Source organism: Meriones unguiculatus, chromosome 16 (genome assembly GCF_030254825.1).
Source record: "Meriones unguiculatus strain TT.TT164.6M chromosome 16, Bangor_MerUng_6.1, whole genome shotgun sequence".
In the NCBI taxonomy this organism is placed as follows: domain Eukaryota; kingdom Metazoa; phylum Chordata; class Mammalia; order Rodentia; family Muridae; genus Meriones; species Meriones unguiculatus.
Genome location: NC_083363.1, coordinates 58,772,201 through 58,795,486, shown reverse-complemented (window position 1 = coordinate 58,795,486; position 23,286 = coordinate 58,772,201). Strand labels below are relative to the sequence as shown.

Below are 23,286 nucleotides of genomic sequence, written 5' to 3'. Positions count from 1 at the left end.
TTGAGAATCACTAACAGGTATTTGTAGGTCACATTCCTTAACTGGAATTTGTGTAGGACTTTTCTCACAGTTGGTCTGAAGTTGTATGTTATGGGGAGAATTTTTCTTATGTTTTATCAAGAGTGCATATTATTGATGTGACTTCACAGTTACAGTTGCTCTTGATTTAGCTGAGGTCTCTCCCTCCCCATACTGTATTTTTTTTTGTTTGTTTGTTTGTTTTTGTTTTTTGTTTTTGTTGGTGGTGGTAGTGGTGGTTGTGGTTTTTGTTTGTATTTGGTTTTGTTTTGGTTTTTGGAGACAGGATTTCTCTGTGTAGCCTTTGCTGTCCTAGACCAGGCTGTCCTTGAACTCACAGAGATCTACCTGCCGCTACCTGGGATTAAGCATGTGCCACCATGCCCAGCTTCCCATATTGTATTCAGAAGGGAGCCATCTTGTGTTTTTAAAAAGGAGGAGTGACACCCTGCTCCTTTGTCAGTCTCATTAAGCCCAGGTTGGTCTTGAACTCACTGTGTAATTGAGACTGGCCTCGAACTACTGACCATTCTGCCTTCACCTTCCTAAAGCTAGGGTTACATGTGTGTGCCATCATATCATATCCAGGAGAAGTTACCTTCTTGATATCAGAGTTTCTATATGTTATTTGTATTTCTGAATGGAGAGTTGTCTCTTCTTTCCAAACTTTTATTCAGTAATTTGTTCATTTCAGTATGGACTCATGGGCATTCTGTGCTGGGTTCTAGCCCAGTGCCACTTGCTCAGGTTGTACTGAGTTCTACGCCAGTGCCACAAGGTGTGGTGCTCAGATTGTTCTAGCTTGGTCATGTAGGAACTCTTTCATCAACTGTTATGTCTCTATAGAGATTCTCACCCGTTTGTTTTAAATAGGTGGATAGTTTTCTTCTTAGTACTGTCTGCGTTCTGACACTCTAGGAAGCCCCGATCCCACTGTGTGTATGTCTGTCTCATCCTGGTCCTAGAAGCGGACATTTCTCTAAAGCCCAAATTCACTTCATTGGAGAATAGTCTTAGAACTGAGGCTCTAGTTGGTAGATGTGGTCATTGCTGCCGGAGTGTCACTGAAGAAGGAGCTGTATATCTTTATTCTAGCATTTATATATACAGCTGGCTTTCTCCCTTAGGGGTTGGTTTGTTTTTTGTGTGGGTTTTGTTTTGTTTTGTTTTTTTGAGATTTGTTTATTTTTATCTTCACGTGTGGTGTTTGCCTACTTGTTTGTTTTTGCACTATGTGTGGCAGTGCATATAGAGGCCAGAAGGTGGGATCAGATTCCCTAGAATTGGAGTTACAGGTAGTTGTTAGGTGCCTGTGGGGGCTGGGAATCCACCCTGGAGTCTCTGGAAGAGTAGCCAGTTTAGTTCTGTTAATGCTGAGCCACCTCTTCAGCCCAACACCTGCCTTTCTATATGTGGCAATCAGTATATCTCAAACATGAGTTCATGCCACTATCACCAGATCTAATGCATTTGCTACATGGATGGTTCTGGCCTCCCCGACCCCTTGCTTCTGTGTAAATTCTTAACCCAGCCTTGTCTGTGTTGAGTCATTCAGCTCCATGGCACAGTACAGGGGCATGAGAGTTACTAACCCTGTGGAAACAGCCTTCCCGGCTGCTTTGGACTTTCATCCTTTAGATTCTCTTTGTTTCCAGAATTCTTAGGTCCACTTGCCCTTCCCCTTCCTGTTTGATGGTGGTTGATTCATATATTTGTAATACAGCATAGATGAATGGTTATGAATAAAAATGCTACAAGGAATTTCATACAGATTTACACGTAGACAGCTTTCAGATGATTGTGGTTCATGTTTAAGCTCATCATTGCCATATTGTACAACACTGCTGTACTGGCTTTTACATATGTTACTGTTGCTTTATTTATTGTGCACTGTTTCTTGCAATAGAGGTTTTCTGTTTCATTTTGTTTTGTTTTGGCTATTTTCCCTCTCCACTTACTCAACTAGTCCTAGCAGCTGCCCATCCCAAGTCATCATGTCATTGCAGTAGATGTTGCAGAAGGCCAGCTGATGAGGTCAGGTGCCATACACACCTGCGTGCTGATAGTCTTACCACTCAGCTTTTCCCTACAGCGGCAGGGGGAGATGTTCAAGGCAGCGTGCACAGCTAGGTTATTGAAGCTGTCTTGCTGCGAGTATCAATCACCATTACATAGCAAAGCATTAAAGTCACTGAAGTTCTCAGGAGCTAATTGTGTTTTCCTTGTAATCATTACTTTCAAACAAGCAGTATTTCATTGGTTTGTTTTGGATGCCAGAATTGACCCTAGGGCCCTCACACATACAAAGCAAATGCTCTACCATCGGTCAGAATTCCCTAGGAAGCAATATATTAAAGTGTAAAATTGTCTTTACTTCAAGGTAACAGTTTGCTGAATTGGATTCTGTTCCTGTCAGTGATGTTTGTTTTTGTTTCCTTTGCAGCATTCATTCAGTCGGAGAGCATAATAGAAGTGCTGCGCTTTGACGATGGAGGGCTGCTGCAGGTAATTCTCCTGAGTGAGACGCCACTGTTAGTTTTCTTTAAAAATGTAGCCGCATTTCCTCAAGTGCAGCTTATTAGCTGTAGGTGGTCAGTGGAGTCATGGCATAACCCTCCTACTAGAATTACCTTTTAAAGCGAGCATTTCTCTAAAAAGTAAACTCCTTGTAGTATGGAGATTATAAGTAAGTCATGGTTTTGGTAAGTGTGTGTCCTGTAGATATGAGGGTGTGTGAGAGGCGGGTTAAATGAGATTGAGTCTAAGCTGTCCGGTGGATAGACACTGAGTGAAACACTGGGTCTGTCGGGCCTCAGCACTTGTCTAGGAAGCAGCAGCTGTGCTGAGTGGATGTTGGTGTCTTCTGTCTGGGCATCCTTCGCTTGCCATGCTCTATCTTTAACGGCATTCGGCATGAAGTAGAATGTGGAGTCTGATTATATTCTGCCCTTCCTCTCAAACCTAGTCCAGGCACTCTGCAAACTCATTCTCCAGAGCTGTGGAGCTGAGAAGGCTCCTTCACCAGTTCACCAGTGGCCGCCTTTGTTTTGTTTTCTTGAGAAGCCTCTTTTTTTAATCTTTTTTTTTTTTTTTTAATAGCCAGGGTGTCCTCAAACCTGTGATCCTTCTGCCTCAGCCTCCTGAGTAGTAGGACTACAGGTATATGTCTCATGTCCATTTCAGCTTTCTGCTTTTTTAAATTAAATTTGTTCTTTGACATTTTCATACATGAAAACAATGCATTCTGATGACTCTCACCCCACCCTCCTCTGTGTGCTTTCTTCAGTCCCCCCTCCCCTTCTTCTCCACAGACAGGTCCTTTTCATTCTTGTGTTTAAGAACCCAGTGTGTTTGACCATGGCCATCTGTGGGGCTGTGGAGGCCTTCACTGGGGCCGTGTGGGATTTCGCGCCAAAACTCTGGGGTTTTGGACTGTTTCCTCCCTTTCCCTAAGATTTGACATACCAGATGCTTGCCATCACTTACCTGCCGTAATGATGGGCACTATGTTGTCAGGTAGCATGCCTGATAATATTTCACTCATTTTATATTCAAGGGAAACTGAGGTTTAAGAAAAGGGTCCAAGATCCCATAATTTTGTGGCCTGAGACTGACCTAGAGTGTCTATCTTCTTTCTCCCAGTGTGAACAGGATACATTTTTGACTCCTGTCTCATTAAATGACTTAAATCTTCTGAGATAGGATCTCACACTGTAGCTTGTGATTGGCCTGGAACTCGCTTACAGACTAAACATGATTTTTTTTTTTTTTTTTTTTTTTTTTTTTGCTCCAGCCTTCCAAGTGTTAAGATTACAGGTATGATCCGCCACACCTGGCTAAAGTCTGAAAAGACTTTCCTGTGGCTTATCATAAAGGCAGGAAAGTAAAAGCTTTCCTGATCCGGATCGGGACAGTACAGGAAACAGTTCTGCTGAGGTGCCATCTGCTGTTGCCTCAGCTACAAGAGAACCTTCCTAAGACTCCTGCTGTGTGCAGTGAGCTATACCTTGTGTCCCCTTTGCTCAGCTCAGGCAAATTGGTAATCTGATAGTAAAGCGTGCCAAACTAAAAAACTGTCAAAATCTTGCTTTTCTGTCTTTATGAGCTAAGGAAAAATAACTTGCACAAAGGTAACCTGGTTAGTACTCAACTTGCTAGCCATCTTCCTACTGTCAGAACGCTTTCCGTAGCACGAGGCGTGCGGTTTCTCGGGTGTACCCATTTCATTTACCATAATAGGCCTGAAAGCATAATCTCTTAGCTGTGCTTTCTGCAGTTGCACTCTAGCCCTGTCCCTCCTGTTTAGCCAGGCTGCTAAGATCTGCCATAGAGAATAGGTGAGGACCAAAGGATCCCTGAAATGGGCAGAGATCCAGAGTAATCTGTACCACAGCAGGAAGTAGACTGAGCAGGACAGGATGCAGTGGCTGCCCACTTTACACAGAATTTCACCCTCGTGGATTAGAATGGTGCTTCCCATTTTGTCAGTTTCAGGACAGCCAGGGCTAACAGAGACCCTGTCTCAGCACACACACACACAAGTGTTAGAGTATGACTTTAGTACCTTCATAGTAGAGTATATACAATTTAATTTTTTTTTTAATTTGCACCTAAATTACAGCCTTTAAGTTTGATTTAAGATTGATTTATTTTTTTAAAGGATCAGTTGTGAGCTGTAATTCCTATGCAGGTGCATAAACTGTGGCAGGGAATTTGTACATCAATCTCTATGTCCATCCCACCCAGCTTAAGTACTAAGAGTAGCAACAAGTCGCCAGTGATCTCAGACATTGGCCATTACTCTGAATTTCTTGGTAATTTCCTTTTCCTACAGTTGTAACCATCTGAGCTTTAAGCTGTAAAATGCTATAGTTTCACTTGTGGTTTCAAGTTCACGTTACTTATACTGTTTTTGGCTCCTTTTATTCAGAATTATGTTTGTCAGGTTTTATGTATGAATGACAGACTTGTTTTAATTGCAGCTTCCACAGTATATGGATATGCTCCATTTGTGTATCGTTTCTGTGGTTGCAGAAGGAAACTAGTTTTCAGCTATTAATTATGAATAAAGCCTTTTCACGGTAACGCTATGTGTTTCTCATAGAGTAAGCTGTGGTTACTAGGTTACATGTCTTCAGCTGAAAAATCTTTTTTCACATTTTGTTTTGCATGTGTATGTGTTTGTGGGTGTTTGTGAAAGTCAGAGGATAGCCAGTGGGAATTTACTCACTTTCAGCCATGTGGTCCCAGGCGGTCAGTGTTGATGGTAGATGCCTTTACCTGCCAAGCCATCTGTGGCTTTGGGTTTTAATAGACAATGCCAGGAGTTTTCCAGAGTGGGGTTTCTAGTTTACATTCCCCCTGTCAGAAATTCCTTGATCTACGTTTACGTAAATACATTCAATAAATTACATTTGTCTAGTTTAGGTCTCATGCATGCTCTGTCTCTCTCTATTGTTTAGTAGGAACTCCTTATAGATTTTTGGATACAAGCTCTTTATTGGGACCCTAATCAATCAGTAACAAACTTAATTTCACTCTCTAAATCTTTAGTGGTTGTGTGTCTTGGAAATGTCTATCTGATAGCAATCGCGCATTTCCACTGGGCTGCCCTCAGGGACCTAGCTGCAACTGCCTGTTCTCACCCGCTGCTGCTGGGTGGATCAGGCGGGCTAGTGCCTGTCTCGTTTGGCCTCTCAGGTCTCAGTCTCTGTCTCTGTTTCTGTCTCTCTCTCCTCCCCTTCTCCTCCATTTCCCTGTCTGCCTGTCAGCCTAATCTGTCTCTATTACTCCGAGATGGCCTTTTGCTCTTCCTCCCTCCCCAAGTAAACCTCTTACACTAGATCTGTGTGTTCCATAATTTTTCAGTGGCACACCTTGGCATAGGGCCGCCAAAGGCACCCCTCCCTTCGCCTCTTTACCCTGTCAGTATTCTTACTGGATGGGTTGTTCTTGTGACCTAGGTAATTGTGACTTCAAATAAATGCTTTATTCATGAAGAGTAGCCTATCAGCTTTTGCTGCATTTAATATGTCTTGTGTCTGGCTGAGGAACCAGCAGCATCAGGTTAGATCCCCAGCAAGCACATAGAAACTACAGGCATGGTGGCACACACCTGTAGTACCAGAGCTGGCACTCACTGGCCAGCCAACCCAGCCTGTCAGTGAGCTCCAAGTCCAAGGAAGAGACTTGCTCCCAAAAACAAGGGAATGGATGACTTCCTAAATAGAACACCCAAGGCTGACTCCGGGCCTCAGCATGCATGTGTGAGCTCACACACCGTGCATGCACACACCAATTAATTTCAAAAAGATAATGAAGCGCTTCTCAAGTATGCTCTTAAATTTAGAATTTCATTCCTCTACTCTCCTTAGTTCAGCTGCAGTCCCTGAAGTAATTTTCATTGGTGGCAGAGATCAGCTTTCCCTTTTTCATATTCAGTTGCTGTAGTTCCTTTACGGGGTGTTCTCTAGTCCCTTCTTACCCTGTTACTTAAGTGACACGTCTCCTCCTCAGCTGGTCGTGCATGTGAGATCTTGTTTCTGGGCACCAGTTTTTGTCCATCCTAATGCCACGGCCTGTTTATCTCCCAATTACAGTTTTTAAAGTTGTGACTTTGTTTCCTTTCACTTAGATGTGGTTCTTGGTAGTGCCTTGTCCTAACGTGCTTTGCCTTCAGTGTGCACTTCCAAAATTCATGTGCACTCTGGGGGTTTACGTAGGATTACATAGGACCTGGAGAAAAGTTTGGAGAGAATTAAAAATCTTTGTTGGAAACTAAGTCAGTATATGCTGTGCAGAGTAGTAATAACACCCTGACAAATGCAGTGTGCAGAACACTCTGTCAGCACTAGGGGCCAGAGCACAGAAGTTGGCATCTTCTTCCGTAGCTTCTGAGTTGCTGGTTGTGAATCATTCCTGCAGGGCACTCAGCTACCGTGTTGTGTCATTCCTGTGCACGGGCAGGCATCTCTAGGCCTTCCGTCAGCAGGCTCAGCTGAGCTGCCAGCTCACAGCAGCATCCCTCATCCCTCCTGTGAATGAGCTTCTGGACAACTCACCAGCACATCCGAACCCTCCTATGGTTGCAACTTGAGATTACGCTTGACTTTACACACAAAGCAGACATGTGTGACAACTGGTGACTTAGGCTCCATCAACTCCGGATGGGGGCAATGATATGAAGTTGCTTTCAGCCGCCAAACTTTGGGAGGCTTACTTTGTAGCAGTAGATTCCAGAATACTAGTGTGATTGAAACCTGGCTGCTTTGTACTCATTTTTCTTCCGTTGTCTCAGAAATTGCCTTTTGTATATCTGTGTAACGAGAACCTAATCAGAGCTCTGTGTACCAGAGCTTGGAGAGAGCTTTCTTCTTGGTAAACTTACCCATGTGGTGGGAGAGTGGGGTGTGCTGATGACAGAAAGCACACGTTTGTGTTCAGGACACTGTCTCTTTGGGACCAAACCAGAATTGTCCAGTGGAGTGTTACTTGAGCTCTGTCGCTGTCGCAGTGAACAACCGAGCCTGGAGATCTGGGCAACTTGTCCTCACAGCCCAGGGCCCCCAGGGTGTGTGGCTGGGTATGCAGAGAGGCTCACTCCATCGGCATGGTCTCGTTAGGCTCCGCCTACCTAGAAGTGGGATTGTGTTTGAATCCCCCAGGAGTAGCGTTTCCATTGCTTCTCACGGGGAGAAGTGTCAGGCCATGCTGTCTTGCTGTCTTAGGAGGGATTGTCTTAGGCAGGTGGCCGTCGCTTTGGAAATGAAGCGCTGCAGTACTTGCTGCCCCTTTCACCGTCTAAGAAAGAGGCTGCAGTCTTTAGCAAGAGAGAAGGATCTGGGACTGATTTGTTCAAAGCCTGAGAATATTCGCCTTCAATTTTAATAAGGTTGGAGCCTTGGATTACAAAAGAGACATTTGTGAATGCTTAAAGAAAATTTGGAAAACATTGGAAAGTGATATTTATTGGGTATTGCCAAGTCCTAGGCATGCTCTATTTTTTGTTGTCGTTTCTCTAGAAATCAGTCTTAGTGTCTTGTCTGTGCTGGACAAGCACAATTGTCATTGAGCGATGGCCCTGGCCTCTAAAACTCAAGTGTGTGCTATAGGCTTAGGTGAGCAGATTAATGTACAGAAAGTAAGTAAATTAACCAAATAAGTGACTAGAAAGTGATAAAATAAGGATTCAGCACCAAGCATTTTTCCTCCAAAATTTGTGTGCTTGGACCAGAGAGAATTATTCCATGTCCCACTACCCAAATATGACAAAGAGTGATGTCTGGATTAATTCCTTTTGGTGCTTATCTCTGCAAGCATAGTTTTGTTCTCTTACACTACTGCTATGCAGTTTTCCAGCATAGCAATTAATTTGGTACCACAAATAGCTATTTATCATCAAGACAAGGGCTACTGGAAATATTCATAATTGGTATGATTTATAAAGCAAAAAGGTGTTATTACAAATAAAAAATTACGGGGGCTGGAAGATGGCTCAGTCAATTAAGTACTAACTACCTGAGGACCTGAATTGGGATTCTAAAAACATGCGGGCATGATGCATATAACCTGAGCCCACGGTACAGGGAGAAATGACATTAGGATCCTTGGAGCCCACTGGCAAATCTGTGAGCCCCACGTTCAGTGAGAAGAGACCCTTGTCTGAAGAAATAAGATGGAGAACAAGAGAGAAAAATACCCATTGACCTGTACCACATATACACATGCACACACGTGTGTGTGCACACAGAAATACAAATGAAAACTGTAACTGGTAACATCTCATAAAGTTCAGGTGTTGTTAGTCTTGGAAAATTTACGTTTTGAGCCGAGTAGTTCATTGTTTGGGGAGTTAAAGGAAGACTGCCTTGTGCATCCTAGAGTGGATATTAGACCTCTGCTCTCTGTCCACATGATGGTACTAACTAGTACATGCTTGCAGCAATTAAACATGCTTCTTGAGGTCTGCCCAGCATGTGCAGGGCCCTGGGTCCATCCCTGAAAGCCCCTAGACCGCACTCAGCCTGCATGGGTCCCTGTGTCCTAGCTGTGGAAGTAATTGGCTGTTTTATATGGCGTTTATGATGAGAACCGACAGTGCCTGAGAGCATATGACATATGTGCTTACGCAGAGGCCAGCGTGTTTAACTGGAATCCTCTGCTTTTCTCCCCTGAGTCCTATTGAGAGGTGGAGCTGTCTGAGAGGTCATGTTCACATTGGTCTGGAATTGGCAGCCCAGTGGTGAGCGCGGCATGCGAGCACTGTGAACTGCAGGTGGGAAGGAGTCCCTGATGGCCGCTTCTGGGTAGCCAGGGTAGGAGGCTAATTTGGATTGACTCGGGAATTACACTAGTGGCGGTCATTGGTGGTAGCCAGGTAACTGTACATGATAGAGGTATTTTCTAGGCCCAAGGTACTACTGCTCCGCCCTGTCTTGGGGTGTGATAGGTCAAAGGTCCTTTCCCTCAGCTGGTAAAGTCTGATTACTACCTGCAGACCTTTACTCTTCAGTGCAGCAATCATCTTTTCAGATGGCCACGGACCGTTTCCTTTTTTCTATATATAATCTCCCTCAAGTATGTATGTGCACCACTTGCAGGCCTGGTGCCCACGAAGGTCAAAGGTGGGCATCAGATCCCCTGAAACTGGAGTTTTGGATGGTTGTGAGCCACCGTGTGGGTTCTGGGAACCGAGTCTAGGTCCTCAGTAGGAACAAGTGCTCTTTACCTCTGAGCTGTTTCTCCAGCCCCTGCTCTTCTGGAGTGAGGTAGCTATTTTTGTGCTTTGTTTACATTTCAGTCCCCACCCCCTTTCTTTCACTGCTGTGTAAAACCTTCTGTGGTGCAGCGACTCTGCTCACAGCTGTCATTTGCTTTCTTACGTCGCTTTGCCACGTGCCGTGTCTCTGTTCATTCTGATGTGCCTTGTCTGTAGTTACACATTAGCTTCTGACGTCGTTCAGTCTACTAAAGGCGTGTTCAGTTTCTTCCACCTAATTTTTATGCTTTTTGTTGTGCTGCCCCATCTTTAGGTTCAATTTTAAGATACACGTTAAAGGCAAGTTTAGCTTTTATTTCTCAAATTACCTCATAATCAAAATAGCATTTACTATAATCTCCTTTCCGCACTTGGGGCATGGTGTCTGCCTGCTTTGAGGCATTAATTAGTATAGCTAAATGATATTCCATTGTGTCTAGCCTATACTTCAATTAGAAGTATTTATTTTTTCTTCTAATCTTATTTCTTATTGAATATCAACTAATTTTTCATAAGAGGATGTCTTGGGGTTTCTATTGCTGTGAAAAGACACCGTGACCACGGCAACTCTTACAAAATTAAATGTTTATTTAATGGGGCTGGCTTATAGTTTCAGGGGGTTAGTTCATTACATCCACGACAGTAAGCAGGCAGACAGGGTGCTTGCTGGAGGAGCTGAGAGTTCTACATCTGGATTCTTAGGCAGCTGGAGGGGCTGTAAGCCACCCTGGATAGAGCTTGAGCATATGAGACCTCAAAGCCCGCCCCCACAGTGACACACTTCCTCCAGCAAAGCCACACCTACTCTAACAAGGCCACACCTCCTAATAGTGTCACTCCTGTGGGCCAAGCATTCGAATACATGAGTCTGTAGGGGCCACACCTGTTTAAACCACCACGGATGGTTTCCTGGTTTGTAATTTATCATCATGAGTGATTTTGCTTTTTTGTCTCTGTGATCTTTTGCTGCATTATCCTTATGATGTTTTATTCCTCGAAAAGCGCACAGGGTAGTAGGTTACTTGCATTTTGTTTCTGTTTGCATGGGAGCACAGCTCCTCATGCTCACATTTTTTGGTCACCCTTTATTGATCCATGAACAACACACAGTGTACATGTTTAAATTACACAGATTGAAAAGGTTGCTGCTGGGCATGATGGTGCACACCTGTATCCTAGCCGTCAGGGCCGCCGAGGCAGGCGTTGCTCTGTGAGTTTGAGGCCAGAGTGGTCTATAAAGTGAGTCCAGGACAGCCAGGGCTACACAGAGAAAACCCTAGTTTGAACAAGCCAAAAGGAACACGGAAAAAGAAAGGTTGGCATGCGCTTTTCCATCTGGCCAGTCATAGCTGCAGTCCAATAGTGAGCACGCACACCTCCCCGCGAACTCTCATTCTCCATCTCTAGGCAGCGTCTATTCAGCTTCCGTCCTGAGTTCCGGCATGCGCCATGCTAATTGTGAGGTTTCCCTACGCTCTTGTACATACTTTTTTACATACTTTTTTTTGTTTCTGAGGAACGGTCGTTTACCTGGCAGCAAAACCTTGGGCTGTTGTAGTGTTGAGTTATCGAAAAGCTGCTGTTAACATGCTTATACAAGGCATTGTGTAAATAATCCTTTTGTTTCTAGAACTTCCACACAGGTGCTATATTTTCTTCAATATTTTTTTTCTGAGATTAATTTGTATCCATTGTATAGAATAGGGTTAAACGTTCATGTTTCCTCACATCATCTGGGGCTTCTGGCGCTAAGAAGACATTTGGTTCTCTATTGACTGTCATTGATGGCTTTGTTGAAAATTAGGTGATTGTACACATGTCCATTTCTGGACCTGCCAAGTTTCATTAATCTATTTTTAGCCACTACTACTGTCTTGCCTTTGTTACTAGAGGATTTTGTGTAGAAAACATGCGACTCAGACATAGAACTGCCATTTTTAAGTCTGCAGCTCAGCTGTGTTCACATAGTTGGACAGTGCCCACCATGATCTAACTTCTTCCTTCCAAGCTCAGATTCCTTACCCATATGGAGGATGCGATCTAAATGTTGCTGTGGCTTCTTTCCTTAAATTCATTCACTGATTCGTTCATTCATTGATTCATTCATTGATTCGTTCATTCATTCTTTTAGATAGTGCATCCCAACCACCACCTCCCCTCTTTCCCAGAGCCACTGTTCCTCAGTTTTCCTTCAGAAAAGAGCAAGCCTCCCAGTCGTATCAGCTGAACACAACATAACAAGTTACAATAAGACTAGGTACAAACCATATTAGGGGTCTCACAAAAACCCAGTCTAATCAACCACAGCGTGTGGACAGAAGACTTAGGGCAGGGTCTGTGTTTGTCCCTCAGTCTCTGTGAAGCCCTGTGAGCCCTGCTTAGTTGATTCTGTGGGCCTTGTTCTCCTGGTGTCCTCATCCTTCTGGCTCCCACAGTCCTTCTCCCCCTCTTCTGAGTGGCTCCCCAAGTGCAGTGTTTGGATGTGTGCCTCTGCATCTGCTCCCGTCAGCTGCTGGAGGAAGCCGTGGCTGCTTAGCAAGGTGGACATCTTGCGGCTCCCGCCTGGCCTTGCAACCTTATTTTCTGCAGCCAAATAAACTTGCATTCTGTGTTTTGGATGTACCGTGTTCTTTCCTCTTATAGTCCCTATGTGGCTTCCGTGTCACTGTTCTTTCAGAGTTTAGTTGTAACCATCAGCTCCTCAGACATACTTTCCTCGTGTATGGCACTTCTTCAGTCCCTTTCACAGCAGCTTCCCAATATTTCTGTAATCATTTCTCAATGTATAAATACTTATATATCACTTACGTAGTTTCCCCTGTATCTTCAGCTCCATAAGGGCAGCAGCCAAAGACACCAGCACCGCACTGGAGGAGTAAGCGCCTGGGGCTCATGACCTCACATGCTGTAAAGGAGACTTCCCTACAGGATTTGCATTGTTTGCCAAACATAAGGAAATCAGTAACATTAGTTTGTGATGTTCCATATATACCTAAGATTGGATCAAATTGTTCTCATTTTAATTACATAGTGTGGCCTATTATTGATATGATTATGGGACCAGGTTTAACCTGAAAATCAACTGTAGGAATAGGATGAAAGTAAAAGATACAATGAAATATTTTGATATTTCTTCTATCTATAATATAAAACTTTGGTTTTAACATTTTCATTCTTATTTTCTTCCTTTTATAGACCGAGACAACACTTGGCCTCAGCTCATATCAGCAGAAGAGGTAAGCAGGGCTTATATATGTCAGCACGCAAACATGTCTCCTCTCCTCTGCAGTTAGTTCCTGCAGGACTCTTGCTCACCTTCTGGGACTGTTTTCTGATAAACAGGCAATGTTATAAAAACAGTTTGTCATGTTTTTCATTTTGTTGTTTGTTTTGCTTGCTTTGGACTCTGGCTGGCCTGGAACGGTCTCTGTAGACCAGGTTGGCCTGAGACTTACAGAGATCTGCCTGCCTCTGCCTCCCAAGTGCTAGGATTAAGGGTGTGCACCACCACACTTGGCTTTATGCTGTGTATTTCTAAATATTGTGTGTGGAAAACCAAGTTTAAATGTGAGTTCTCATGTGGTACAGATATAACACACTGCTCTAAAATTGTTTCTGTGACTGTAACAAGACCTGAGGTAGTTGACTGGAAAAGAGAAAAGGTTTGTTTGACTCACAGTTTTGGAAATTGAAAGCCCAGCCCAGCACGCCAAAACAAAGCTGCTCCTTATCCCCAGCGTCAAAGATAGAGAAAGGGTCGCACAAGCTCCTTCAAAGGCACACTCCCTGTGACCGAGAGACCTCGTGTCAAGTCCAGCCTGTACAGTCTCTCTGGGACCAAGCCCAAACATGGGCCTTTCAGGGACATGGAAGATCTAAGCTGCAGCTCTGCCCCGGCCATATAGAAAGGTCTTTACTCAGAGCAGAGGTGCCCTTGTCCTATCAGAGTATCAGGTGTGTAAGTCTGTAGTGGCTTCTCTTGAGTTCTAGAACTAACACATCTAGAACCAGCACAGTAGAAAAGCACACCTCAATTCCAGCAGGTTGAAAATTAGCCATGGAATACGCGGGTTTATGGTTATGGAGGCGATATTCATCCATTATCACAGTCTGGGCTTAGAGCTGGAGAGATGGCTCAGTGGTTAAGAGCGTGTCTGCTGTTGCAGAGGACCTGGGTTCAGTCCCATCACCTACATGGCTCTTCTGACCTGACAGTCTAGCATTGTATTCTCTTTGATTTGTCTCATTGAACAGGGAATCTTTCAGCATTTTCTCTATTTTCTCTGTGGCCCAGCTTTTCCCAGCACTCGAAAGGAAGAGGCAGGCGCATCTCCAGCCTAGTCTATAAAGCAAGTTCTAGCACAGCCAAGGCTACACAGAGAAACCCTGTCTCAAAAAAACAACAAAACAAACAAACCAACAAAATGTGAAGGAGGTGAGGATCCCTTTGAAGCATTGGGAAAGAAAGTTGCCGTGATTAATAGTAACTGGTAAGGAAGTGTCTGAAAGAAAGGAGAGATTGGTCAGCAGTGTCTTAGAGTCCTCTGTATGCTAGAGTTGTACATGTACCCTCCTGGAGAACAGCAGAGATACAAATCTGACGTGGTTCATTTGTGGAGGACTCCAGGGCACTGGAAAAGTGTATGGAAATCAGTGTTGGCGTTGTTGTTCTGGGATATGGCACCCTAGACACAAATGCCCTGAATGGTGTCTGTCCTCAAAATAGTCTTTTAGCCAAGGTGACGGTTAACTTGTTACTGACTGAGCGTTGCCTGGCGTGAGGGCATCTGTTTTGCATGGTCTGTTAGAGACTGAGCCTTTGGTGGGAGATTAGGAATCAGAGCACCTGAGTTACCAGTTCACCAGTTTGTCCTTACATGAAATTCTGGGCAAATTTTTTTTTTTTACAAATTGGATAATTAATTCACCATGTGGCATATATTACATCTAGTGTAAGCAGTGCAATTAAAGGCTGTTCTGAGATGAAATGTGAACATTTTTTCAGGTACTAGCAGCTTGCAGGCTTTAAGCAGATGACTGCAAGCTTTGATCATTCAGTCATTCAGCAAATATTTATCTGGATTCTTAGGTGCAGCAGGCATTGTTCTAACCACTGACAGTCATTCTCTGTTGCAGTAAAATAAGCTGTCAGGACACGATGCCATCCAAAGCTGCAGACTGGAGTTTGGGCGAGCTTGGTGGCCCCTCTCTGACATGGTGCTTCTGAAGGGGAGGCAGGCAGGATCTCTGAGGCTAGCCAGATTAGTCTTATTGGTAAGCTTCAGGTTCCAGTAAGAGACTTTGCCTCAATGTGTAATGTGGAAAGTGATAAAGACACTCAACTTCTGCGCACACACACACATGCACACACGCTCTACATACATGCCCCAAAATGCACATAAGATAACATCTTTTGAAGTGTCACATGGAGAAATTGCCGTTGTAGAATGCTACACTCTTCAAAAATATACTTTAAAGATGAAGACATTTCAAGACTATTGTGGCTAAGAGAGAAACACTTGTCTAGCAAACTGGCACTTTAGGAAGTGTTAAAGGCTGAAGATAATTAAGCCATTCCAGATTTAACAATAGAATGAAGAACGTCAGAGAAGTCAAAATGTGTTGATACATATAGAAATGTTTCCTAATTAAAATTTTAATTGGTAGATGATTTATAAAAACAAAAAAAATAAAATAAACTTTATGAGATGTACTGCATGGCATGCATCCCTTGTATAACAAAGTCGAAAGACAGGAGCAGAGGATGGAAGAGTTGAGCTCTGATCTGACGTTGTCTGTGAAGTGCTACATTATTGATAGACAGTGATAAGATGAACCCTGGAACTATTAAGATCACTTTAAAAGAGAACAAAGACATACAGCTAATATACTAGTCACAGATAAAATGTTAAATAAAAGATTGTTCAGTTGTTATATTTTAAAAGGTAGGAGAGGAGAACAAAGGGACCAAAAAGCAGTTAAAACGAACAAACTAGAAAACAAGCAGCAGCATGATAGACTGTCCAGACCCAGTGAGTGACACAGTATGTTGGCATACTTTTTAAAAACTCTTCTATTTGCAGTTCTTTTATCTTTTCTCCCTACTGCACCCCAATCCCTTCCAACACCAGGTAGGAGAGAGGAAGGAATGGTTAGTGGGAGAGGAGGCGCAGTTCTTTCTTAGCTGCTTCCTGCTGGTCAGGGTCGTCAGGTTCCTTGGAGCCAGGCCAATCCTCATTTCAGGAAATCTCCCATCTTTTTGTTTCACAACAGCAAGCAGGGGCAGCAAGGGGGAAGCAGCAGTCTGCTCTTTCTCCGAGCTCTACACTCTCTGGGCCCTGGCATTTACTTTGTCTTTCCAGAATCCTCGGAGTTAAACTCTCTGCAGCTGGCAAAGAGCTCCTCTCAGAGCCCGCATGAGACAAATAGTCTGCTGCTGTGGACCATCTGAATCAGTCCCCCATCCACACCCGGGACCCAGACAAAAACCATGTTTACACCCACAATAGTAGTATGAAGTGTTTGAGCATCAGGTGTCAAATTTCATTAAAAGAAAGAACCATGCACGTGTTCTGTACAAAGAAATGCTTTGTTTAAACCTGTGCTTAATACTTCACCTTTGTAACCGTGTTTTATTCTTCAGGAATTTCACAGTGTATTGTGAACACATTCACCTCCTCTCCCCCCTCCCATTCCTTCCCACCCGACTTTGAGATTATTGTTTCTTTCCTCTCCCTCTCCAGTGGAATCCAGTTTGTGCTGCTCAGCTGGCCGTAGGAGTGGCTCCTGCCCTGGTGCATGATATACCTAATAGGTCACATCATAAAGAAAAGTGACTTTCCTTCCCCTAGCAACTACCAGATGTCAATAGCACACCGACTGGTGGGATTTTGTGCCCACCCTCTCCACCTCTGCGCTGGGATTTTATTGGGCTGGAGCTTGTTTGGGTTGTGTGCATGATGTCATAATTGCTCTGAGTTCATATCTGCATTTGCCCTGTTCTTTCCTTTCTTCTCTACCACCTTTGGCTCTTAAGATTTTCCTCTCTGAGAAGCCCTGAACCTTGAGAGGAGGGATGTGATATGAATGTTCCATGTAGGGCTGAGCATACCACAGTCAATTGTCTCACTAATGTCTTTCCTTATATTTAATTTTCCTGACTCTTACATGGAATAAATGATTTGTTTTTCTTATCTTTCTAAATGACTTTGAAAAACAAAGGAACAAAAAGAAGCAGTGTTTACTTTTTTAGCCCAGGCCAGTCATCAACTCATTTCTAATAGACAGTAGTGTACCTGTACATAAACGCTGAAAGTGTAAAATATTTGGGATAAAGTGTCAGTGTTAGCGTATAGGCAGCCTGCTTCTGGGCTGCCTGGTAACCTATGATGTCATCGTGTGTCCCCCACCAGGTGTGTGTCTCAGTTACGCACAAGATATAAAAGGATCAGCCTGCTGCTTTGTCTGTCTCTCTCTCTTTCTCCTCCTCTCTTGCTCTCTCCTGCTCTCTTCCCTTTCTCTGTCAGAGCATCCTCCCACCCCCAATTCTGTCCCTCTGTCTCTCTCTGTCTCTGTCTCTGCCCTCATGGCTCACTCTGGCCCTAACTCTCTTCTGCTTCCCTTCCCTTGAATAAACTCTTTCATGTAATATCTGTTGTGGCATCGTTTTTAAAATTATAACAGTCAGTCCTTAGAGTTATTTGCAATCTGGGCAAATTTTTCTTAAGATATCAAGAACATGTACCATAAAAGAAAAATGATAAATTAGACTTCATTAAAATTAAAAATTTTTGCTGTTGAAGATACAACTATGAAAAAGGTCAAGGGGAGCGTGTCGCCTGCACCCATACCCCAGAGTGTCAGTCACGCACAGGCAGCCTGAGCTCAGACAGCACCTCATCTGAGAGAGGAGGCAGCACAGAACACACCCCGTGACAAAGACAAGTAGCCTAACAAGTAAAGAGAAGGTGTTTGCCATCGTTAGTCTGTGGAATTCCCGTCAAACTGCAGCGTGTCGATACATACCGTATATTACACGGGCTGAGCCCTGCTCGCTTATCTAAGGAGCCGCTCCTCTGTCTCTAAGAAAAATCAGATCGGAAACTACTTAATTGTTGATGGTTGTCAGTTTTTACTTGCCCATCCTCCGTCTGTGTCTGTAATGATGCTTTGTGAGTCAGCATATAGAAAAGTAGTTGACAGATGTGAGAGACTGTGGTTACAAGTTCACATTCCTGCTCTCTGTACGACACAGAATGAATCCAGTTCCGAAGGCGGGACCTTGTAGTTGGCATTTCTAGGACTTCTAGGTGTTTGGGTTAACGTGGACCACTTTTCTTTTAAGAAATACTGTGTCCAGGTGTGGTATCTCTCCCCACCAGCTGTAAATTCAGCAGTTGGGAGGCTGAGCCATGAAGAGCACAAGAATTCAGGACCAGCCTGAATACAGACTAAGACCCTCTCTCAAACCCTGCCCCAGAGTGGGTCAGAGTGCCTTCTTTTAGTTAGTAGTTAATTCTAAGCAGACAACTGTAGACTTCCTAATTTAACACTTCTTCAGCACCAAGGAAGTCATACAGATTTTATTTGGAAGTGATGTGCTCAACTTTAACCCAACAGTTAACCAAACAATAGAGTTCATTTCCCCAGGATTTCATTGTTCGCTAGCTTGAAGTCAGAAAAGTCTTCAATTTCTGTGTCTCCAAATCTGGAGGGGTGTGTGTGTGTGTTTGTCTGTGTCTCTCTGTGTGTGTCTGCCTGTCTTTGTGTATGTCTCTGTCTGTGTGCACGCGAGTGTATGTGTGTTGGCCAGAAGCTAGCCTGAGACATTGCTCTTTAGGCGTCTTGCACCTTTTCTTTGTGAGGCAGAATCATTCACTGCCTCGTGATTGGCCAGTTAGTCTAGGCTGACAGACCAGAGACAGCCCCCGGGACCCGACTTCTGTCCATCTCCCTTGTATTAGGATTATCATTTTGCTTCACCATGCCTAACTTTTTTTCTTGTTGGTTCTGGGGATCAAACTGACGTCCTTCTGCTTACAGGGCATTTTACTAAGAAAGCTCCCCAGCCCTGCAAATAATTTTTCATGAAATTTTAGAAGACAGGTGTATTGATAATTCAGAGGAAATAATTGCTAAAGAAAACATGAAAGCTATGACAACACCCCAGATAGGCTTGCATTGAAATCGACAAAGGAATATATATCATTTTTCATATTATCTATTTCCTCAATTTATTTTTTAGCATCACTTTCAAACATTTGAACGCTGTTAATCAGTATTAAATTGTGTCTTGGCATATGTAAGTCAACATGATAGAATCATTTCATCATCTGCATATACATGACAACTGTGTTACTGCATTGTTTGTTTTTTTTTTTTAAACAAGGCAATATTTGTGCCTGCTTGTATTGAGCCATTTAAAATTATTCCTTAGAGGTGACTCTGCTGTGTTTTGAAAATACACATTTATAAAGGATTCGTCTTTCACTGTTTCCTCTTTCTCATTTTCTGTCTGTCTGTCAGTCCCATTAGCAGTTGTGGGGTGCTGCCTTCTGCTGAGTTTACAGGAAACTTTGGCACAGGGCCTGAAGCCTACTTCTAAGGATGTGTCAGGAAAGGGAGGGGAAGTGCTACTTGCAAATGGTGTCTACTGTAACTGTCCAGTGTTTGGGCAGCACATACAGAGACAGTGGCCAGCTACCAGGGTTAACTCAGCCAAGGCTACTGTCTACTGGGAGGACCAAAACTTGGCAGGAAGTTTCTTTGTGTAAGTCGCCATGTCTGTCTAGCTACTATTGCTTAGCTCCATCTAACCAAGACACTATATTTAAATGCTCCAAAGTGATACTCCTGAACATTTTCCCACACAGCCTGCCCTTCTTTCACTAGTCCCTCACAGATCGTCAGTGTCTGCATATCATCCTCAGTTACCATCCAGAGTCAGTGGAACTGTTGTCTAAGCTCCAAATAGGCCGGGGAAGCAGCTGCTCTCCTCTCTGTTTGGGCTGCCTTAGCACTACCCTGCTTCTGTCTTGAGTTTTTACAATGTATTCTTCACACTGCAGCCCAGAATTACCATGCAAAACAATGCCAAATCTTAGGACTTATTTGTTTAAAACACTATTGTAGTAGTTAACTTTTCTCGTTGTTGTCACAAAATATCTGACAAGAAACAAAGTTTCCCGTTGAGGGGGTACAGTCCTGTCATGGGGAGAAGCCATAGGTGGCTGGTCATACTGGATCAGCAAACACAGAGTGGAACAGGAAGTGTGACCAGGCTACAAAACCTCAGGGCCCACCCCCATGGCCCACTTCCTCCAGGACAGCTCTACTTCCTGAAAGTTCCACAACTGTGCTGCTGGCTGGGGACCCAGTGTTCACATGCACGAGCCTGGTGAATGTGAGTCCACTGAAGCTCTAGAGGGTGTTTCTTACACTTAGAATAATAGCCACACTCCTAGTTTGACCTCTGACCTTTTCCCTCTCCTCCCTTCACTCTGGTCTTTTCTCTGTCTTTGTTCTCCATCGTGGCAGACCCATTCCTACCTTCCACCCTACTTCTCTACCGTCTGTTTTCACCCATTCTGCTGGGTTTGTGTTGAGTGAAGTTTGGCCTCTACCACTTTACAATTTTTCATTTGCAACTTACAAAATAGATTCTGGGTTCTGTAGGGGGGAGAACTGTATCTTAATCTCCTTTGTACCTGTAACATTGTACACAAATATGTATGTGAATTAATAACTCAGGTGATTATGCCAGGCATTACATTTTCCTTTTCTTAACTTGATAAGGTTTTAGAATAGGTTCAAACACACGAGCCGGAGCTGGAGAGTTGGCTCAGTGGTTAAGAGCATTTGTTTTTCTTAAAAAGGATCCGGGTTCAGTTCTCAGCACCCACACGGAGGCTCACCACCTCCTTGGGCACCCAGGCACATATGTGGTGTACAGACATACGTGAAGGGAAAACACACACACACACACACACACACACACACACAAAATAACAAAATAAATTAAAAAAAAATTTAAACATGTGAGCTTAATATCTCTTATTTTAGAGGAGCCAAAGAATGCTGTCCCTTTGTCATGTCTACAAAGGACAGAAAATGATGCAGCTGTGTCTGCTTTTGCCTACAAAGAGCTGAGCCTTCTCATCCTAGTGTGTGTAGTTTTGTGTCGTGGTGTGTCATGATCTTGAGATTTGCTGTCTTCTTTCTGTTCCATTTCTGTCACTTATGTTCAACATGCATATATAGAAAGAGGGAAAATCAAACAGCACAAAAAGATAGTCCAAATTGGCAGAACTTAGAACATTTTTGGAGTTGATTCATGTCAGCTCAGTAGCCCCATTCCATTTTCAGTATGTATGTCCTAATTTGGAAACTTACATCTGTGTGATCTGAGCAAGTGGTAGGAATACAGTAGTCTCTGGTGGGTTGTGTCTCATTTCTTCAGACAAACACATCCAAATCCAATTTGAAAGTTACTTTAGTAATTGACTGCATTTCTAACTTCATGGTGTCTAAACATATGACTGTAGGTATGTCAGTACTGTCTGCTCCCCAAGTTCCTTGATACCCCACATTACATGCTACCTCTGGATATCTGAGTCCCACAAAATCCTCTTAAAAATGGTACTCAGATATTTAGGCCAGAACACCATTGTGTTCCAAAGTCTTGAGTGTTCCAATGCTTTGAAAGCCCTAGACCCAAATTCATTTTGTTTTTAGTTCTTTGCCACTAAGCTGGAATGTGATTTTTATCTCTGTCAAATTTATGCAACTTTGCTACAACTTATTCATCATGTTGTATCAAAGAGCTAAGAAAACATGTTAAACTATATTGTTACTAATTATATCAATCAAGAAAATTTCAGGGCTGGAGAGATAGCTCAGCGGTTAAGAGCACTGTCTGCTCCTGGAGAGGTCCTGAGTTTAATTCCCACCACCCACATGGTGGCTCATACTATCTATATTGGGATCTGATGCCCTCTTCTGGCATGCAGGTATATAAGCAGATAGAGTACTCATGCAGAAACTAAATAAAGGGATAAATTTTAAAAATAAAGAAAATTTCATTATGCAGTCTACTGAAACATGTCTGTTTTCATATACCTTTCTGTAAAAAAAAAAAAAAGTATTCCCCCCCCTTTTTCCCCCCTTTTCTTTCTTCCTTGGTTTGTTTGTTTTAGATAGGATTTTGCTAGATAACCAAGGCTGGATTTGAAGTCATAGTACTCCTGCCTCTACATTCTAAGTGCTGAAATTACAGGTACCCAGAGTTGTAGAACATTGGGTTCCACGAATGTGTCAGCGTATGTGCACGTTTGTGTGTGCAGGTTACACTTGTGCACCGAGAGGCCAAAGGTCACTCAGAGCTGCTGTTGCCAGGTACATCACCTTGCTTTTCAGGCCAGTTCTCTCTGGTCTGAAAGTCGTCAGGTGCTCTGGGCTAACCATCTAGAGAGTCTCAGGGACCTGCTGGTGTCGCTCCTCGGATTGCTGCCATGCTCAGACTTCTCAACGTGGGTTTCCTGGCCGGCTTGTGTGCTCACGCAAGGCAGAAGCTTTGCCAGCGGAGCCACCGCCCCTCCCAGAGTCCTGTTCTCTTACAGCGCCACACACCTATGATGTACAGAGTTGAGAACTGCTCCTTACACTTCTTTTTCTTTCCAGCATTTCCCTGTACCGGGGTAACTGCAGGCCCATACGATTTGAACCACCAATGCTGGATTTCCATGAACAGTAAGTAATTTGGAATGGTAGGACTGTTTTCCTTGCATTTTTCCTGCCCTTTGCCTGTGTCAGCTGTGTGAGAAAGCTACACTTTTACGTCTTAGCAAAGCAAATGATGTGAAGCCCTTTGAAACTAGAAAACAAGTGTCTGTTAAGAATCTGAGGGCTGGAGGGATGGCTCAGTGGTTAAGAGCACTCTCCGCTCTTCCAGAGGTTTTGAGTTCAATTCCCGGCAACCACATGGCAGTTTATAACCATCAATACTGATCTGATGCCCTCTTCTAGCATGCAGGTGTATGTGTAGATAGAGCACTCATCTACATAAATAAATAAATCTTTTAAAAAAGAAAAAGAATGTAACATGATACAGACTTTGAAAGTGTAAACGTTCCGACATGCTCCACTCTAGTTCAGAGGATCCCTGTGAGAAGTAGCGTGCGCATTGAGGCCTGCTCTGAGCGGCACCTTGTCTCTGGTTCAAGTCATTCGGGTTGAAACTGCATGATACGGTGCTCTGAAGGTGCTTTTGTCAGCACACTGACAACAGTGTGCTCAGCGGCCCCAGGGAGGTCCCAGCAGGTCCCACAGCTCTCTTGGGGCAGTCACCTCCTGCCTTTGGGATGCTTGTGTCGCCCCCCTCAGGTCTCGAGTTAAAACAAGTGTTCACCCTACTGGGCTGCACTTGCAGGTGGGGGAAGAGGGCATCTTACCCTGCTTGTAGCGAGCCATGTGTGCAGCACCATGGATTAGAGTCTGCACTAGGAGAGCGCGCA

The 23,286-nt window shown here is 43.7% G+C and overlaps 1 protein-coding gene across 2 annotated transcripts in view; it reads left to right on the top strand.

The window, feature by feature from the left end:
- Window positions 1-23,286, top strand: part of Tmem131 (transmembrane protein 131) — a 135,548-nt gene that overhangs the window by 37,488 nt on the left and 74,774 nt on the right. For both annotated transcript variants that reach the window (XM_021631574.2, XM_021631573.2), the window contains exons 2-4: window positions 2,462-2,523; window positions 12,971-13,011; window positions 22,454-22,522. In XM_021631574.2, the coding sequence (XP_021487249.1) occupies window positions 2,462-2,523; window positions 12,971-13,011; window positions 22,454-22,522 (172 nt within the window). The remainder of the gene's footprint in view (window positions 1-2,461; window positions 2,524-12,970; window positions 13,012-22,453; window positions 22,523-23,286) is intronic.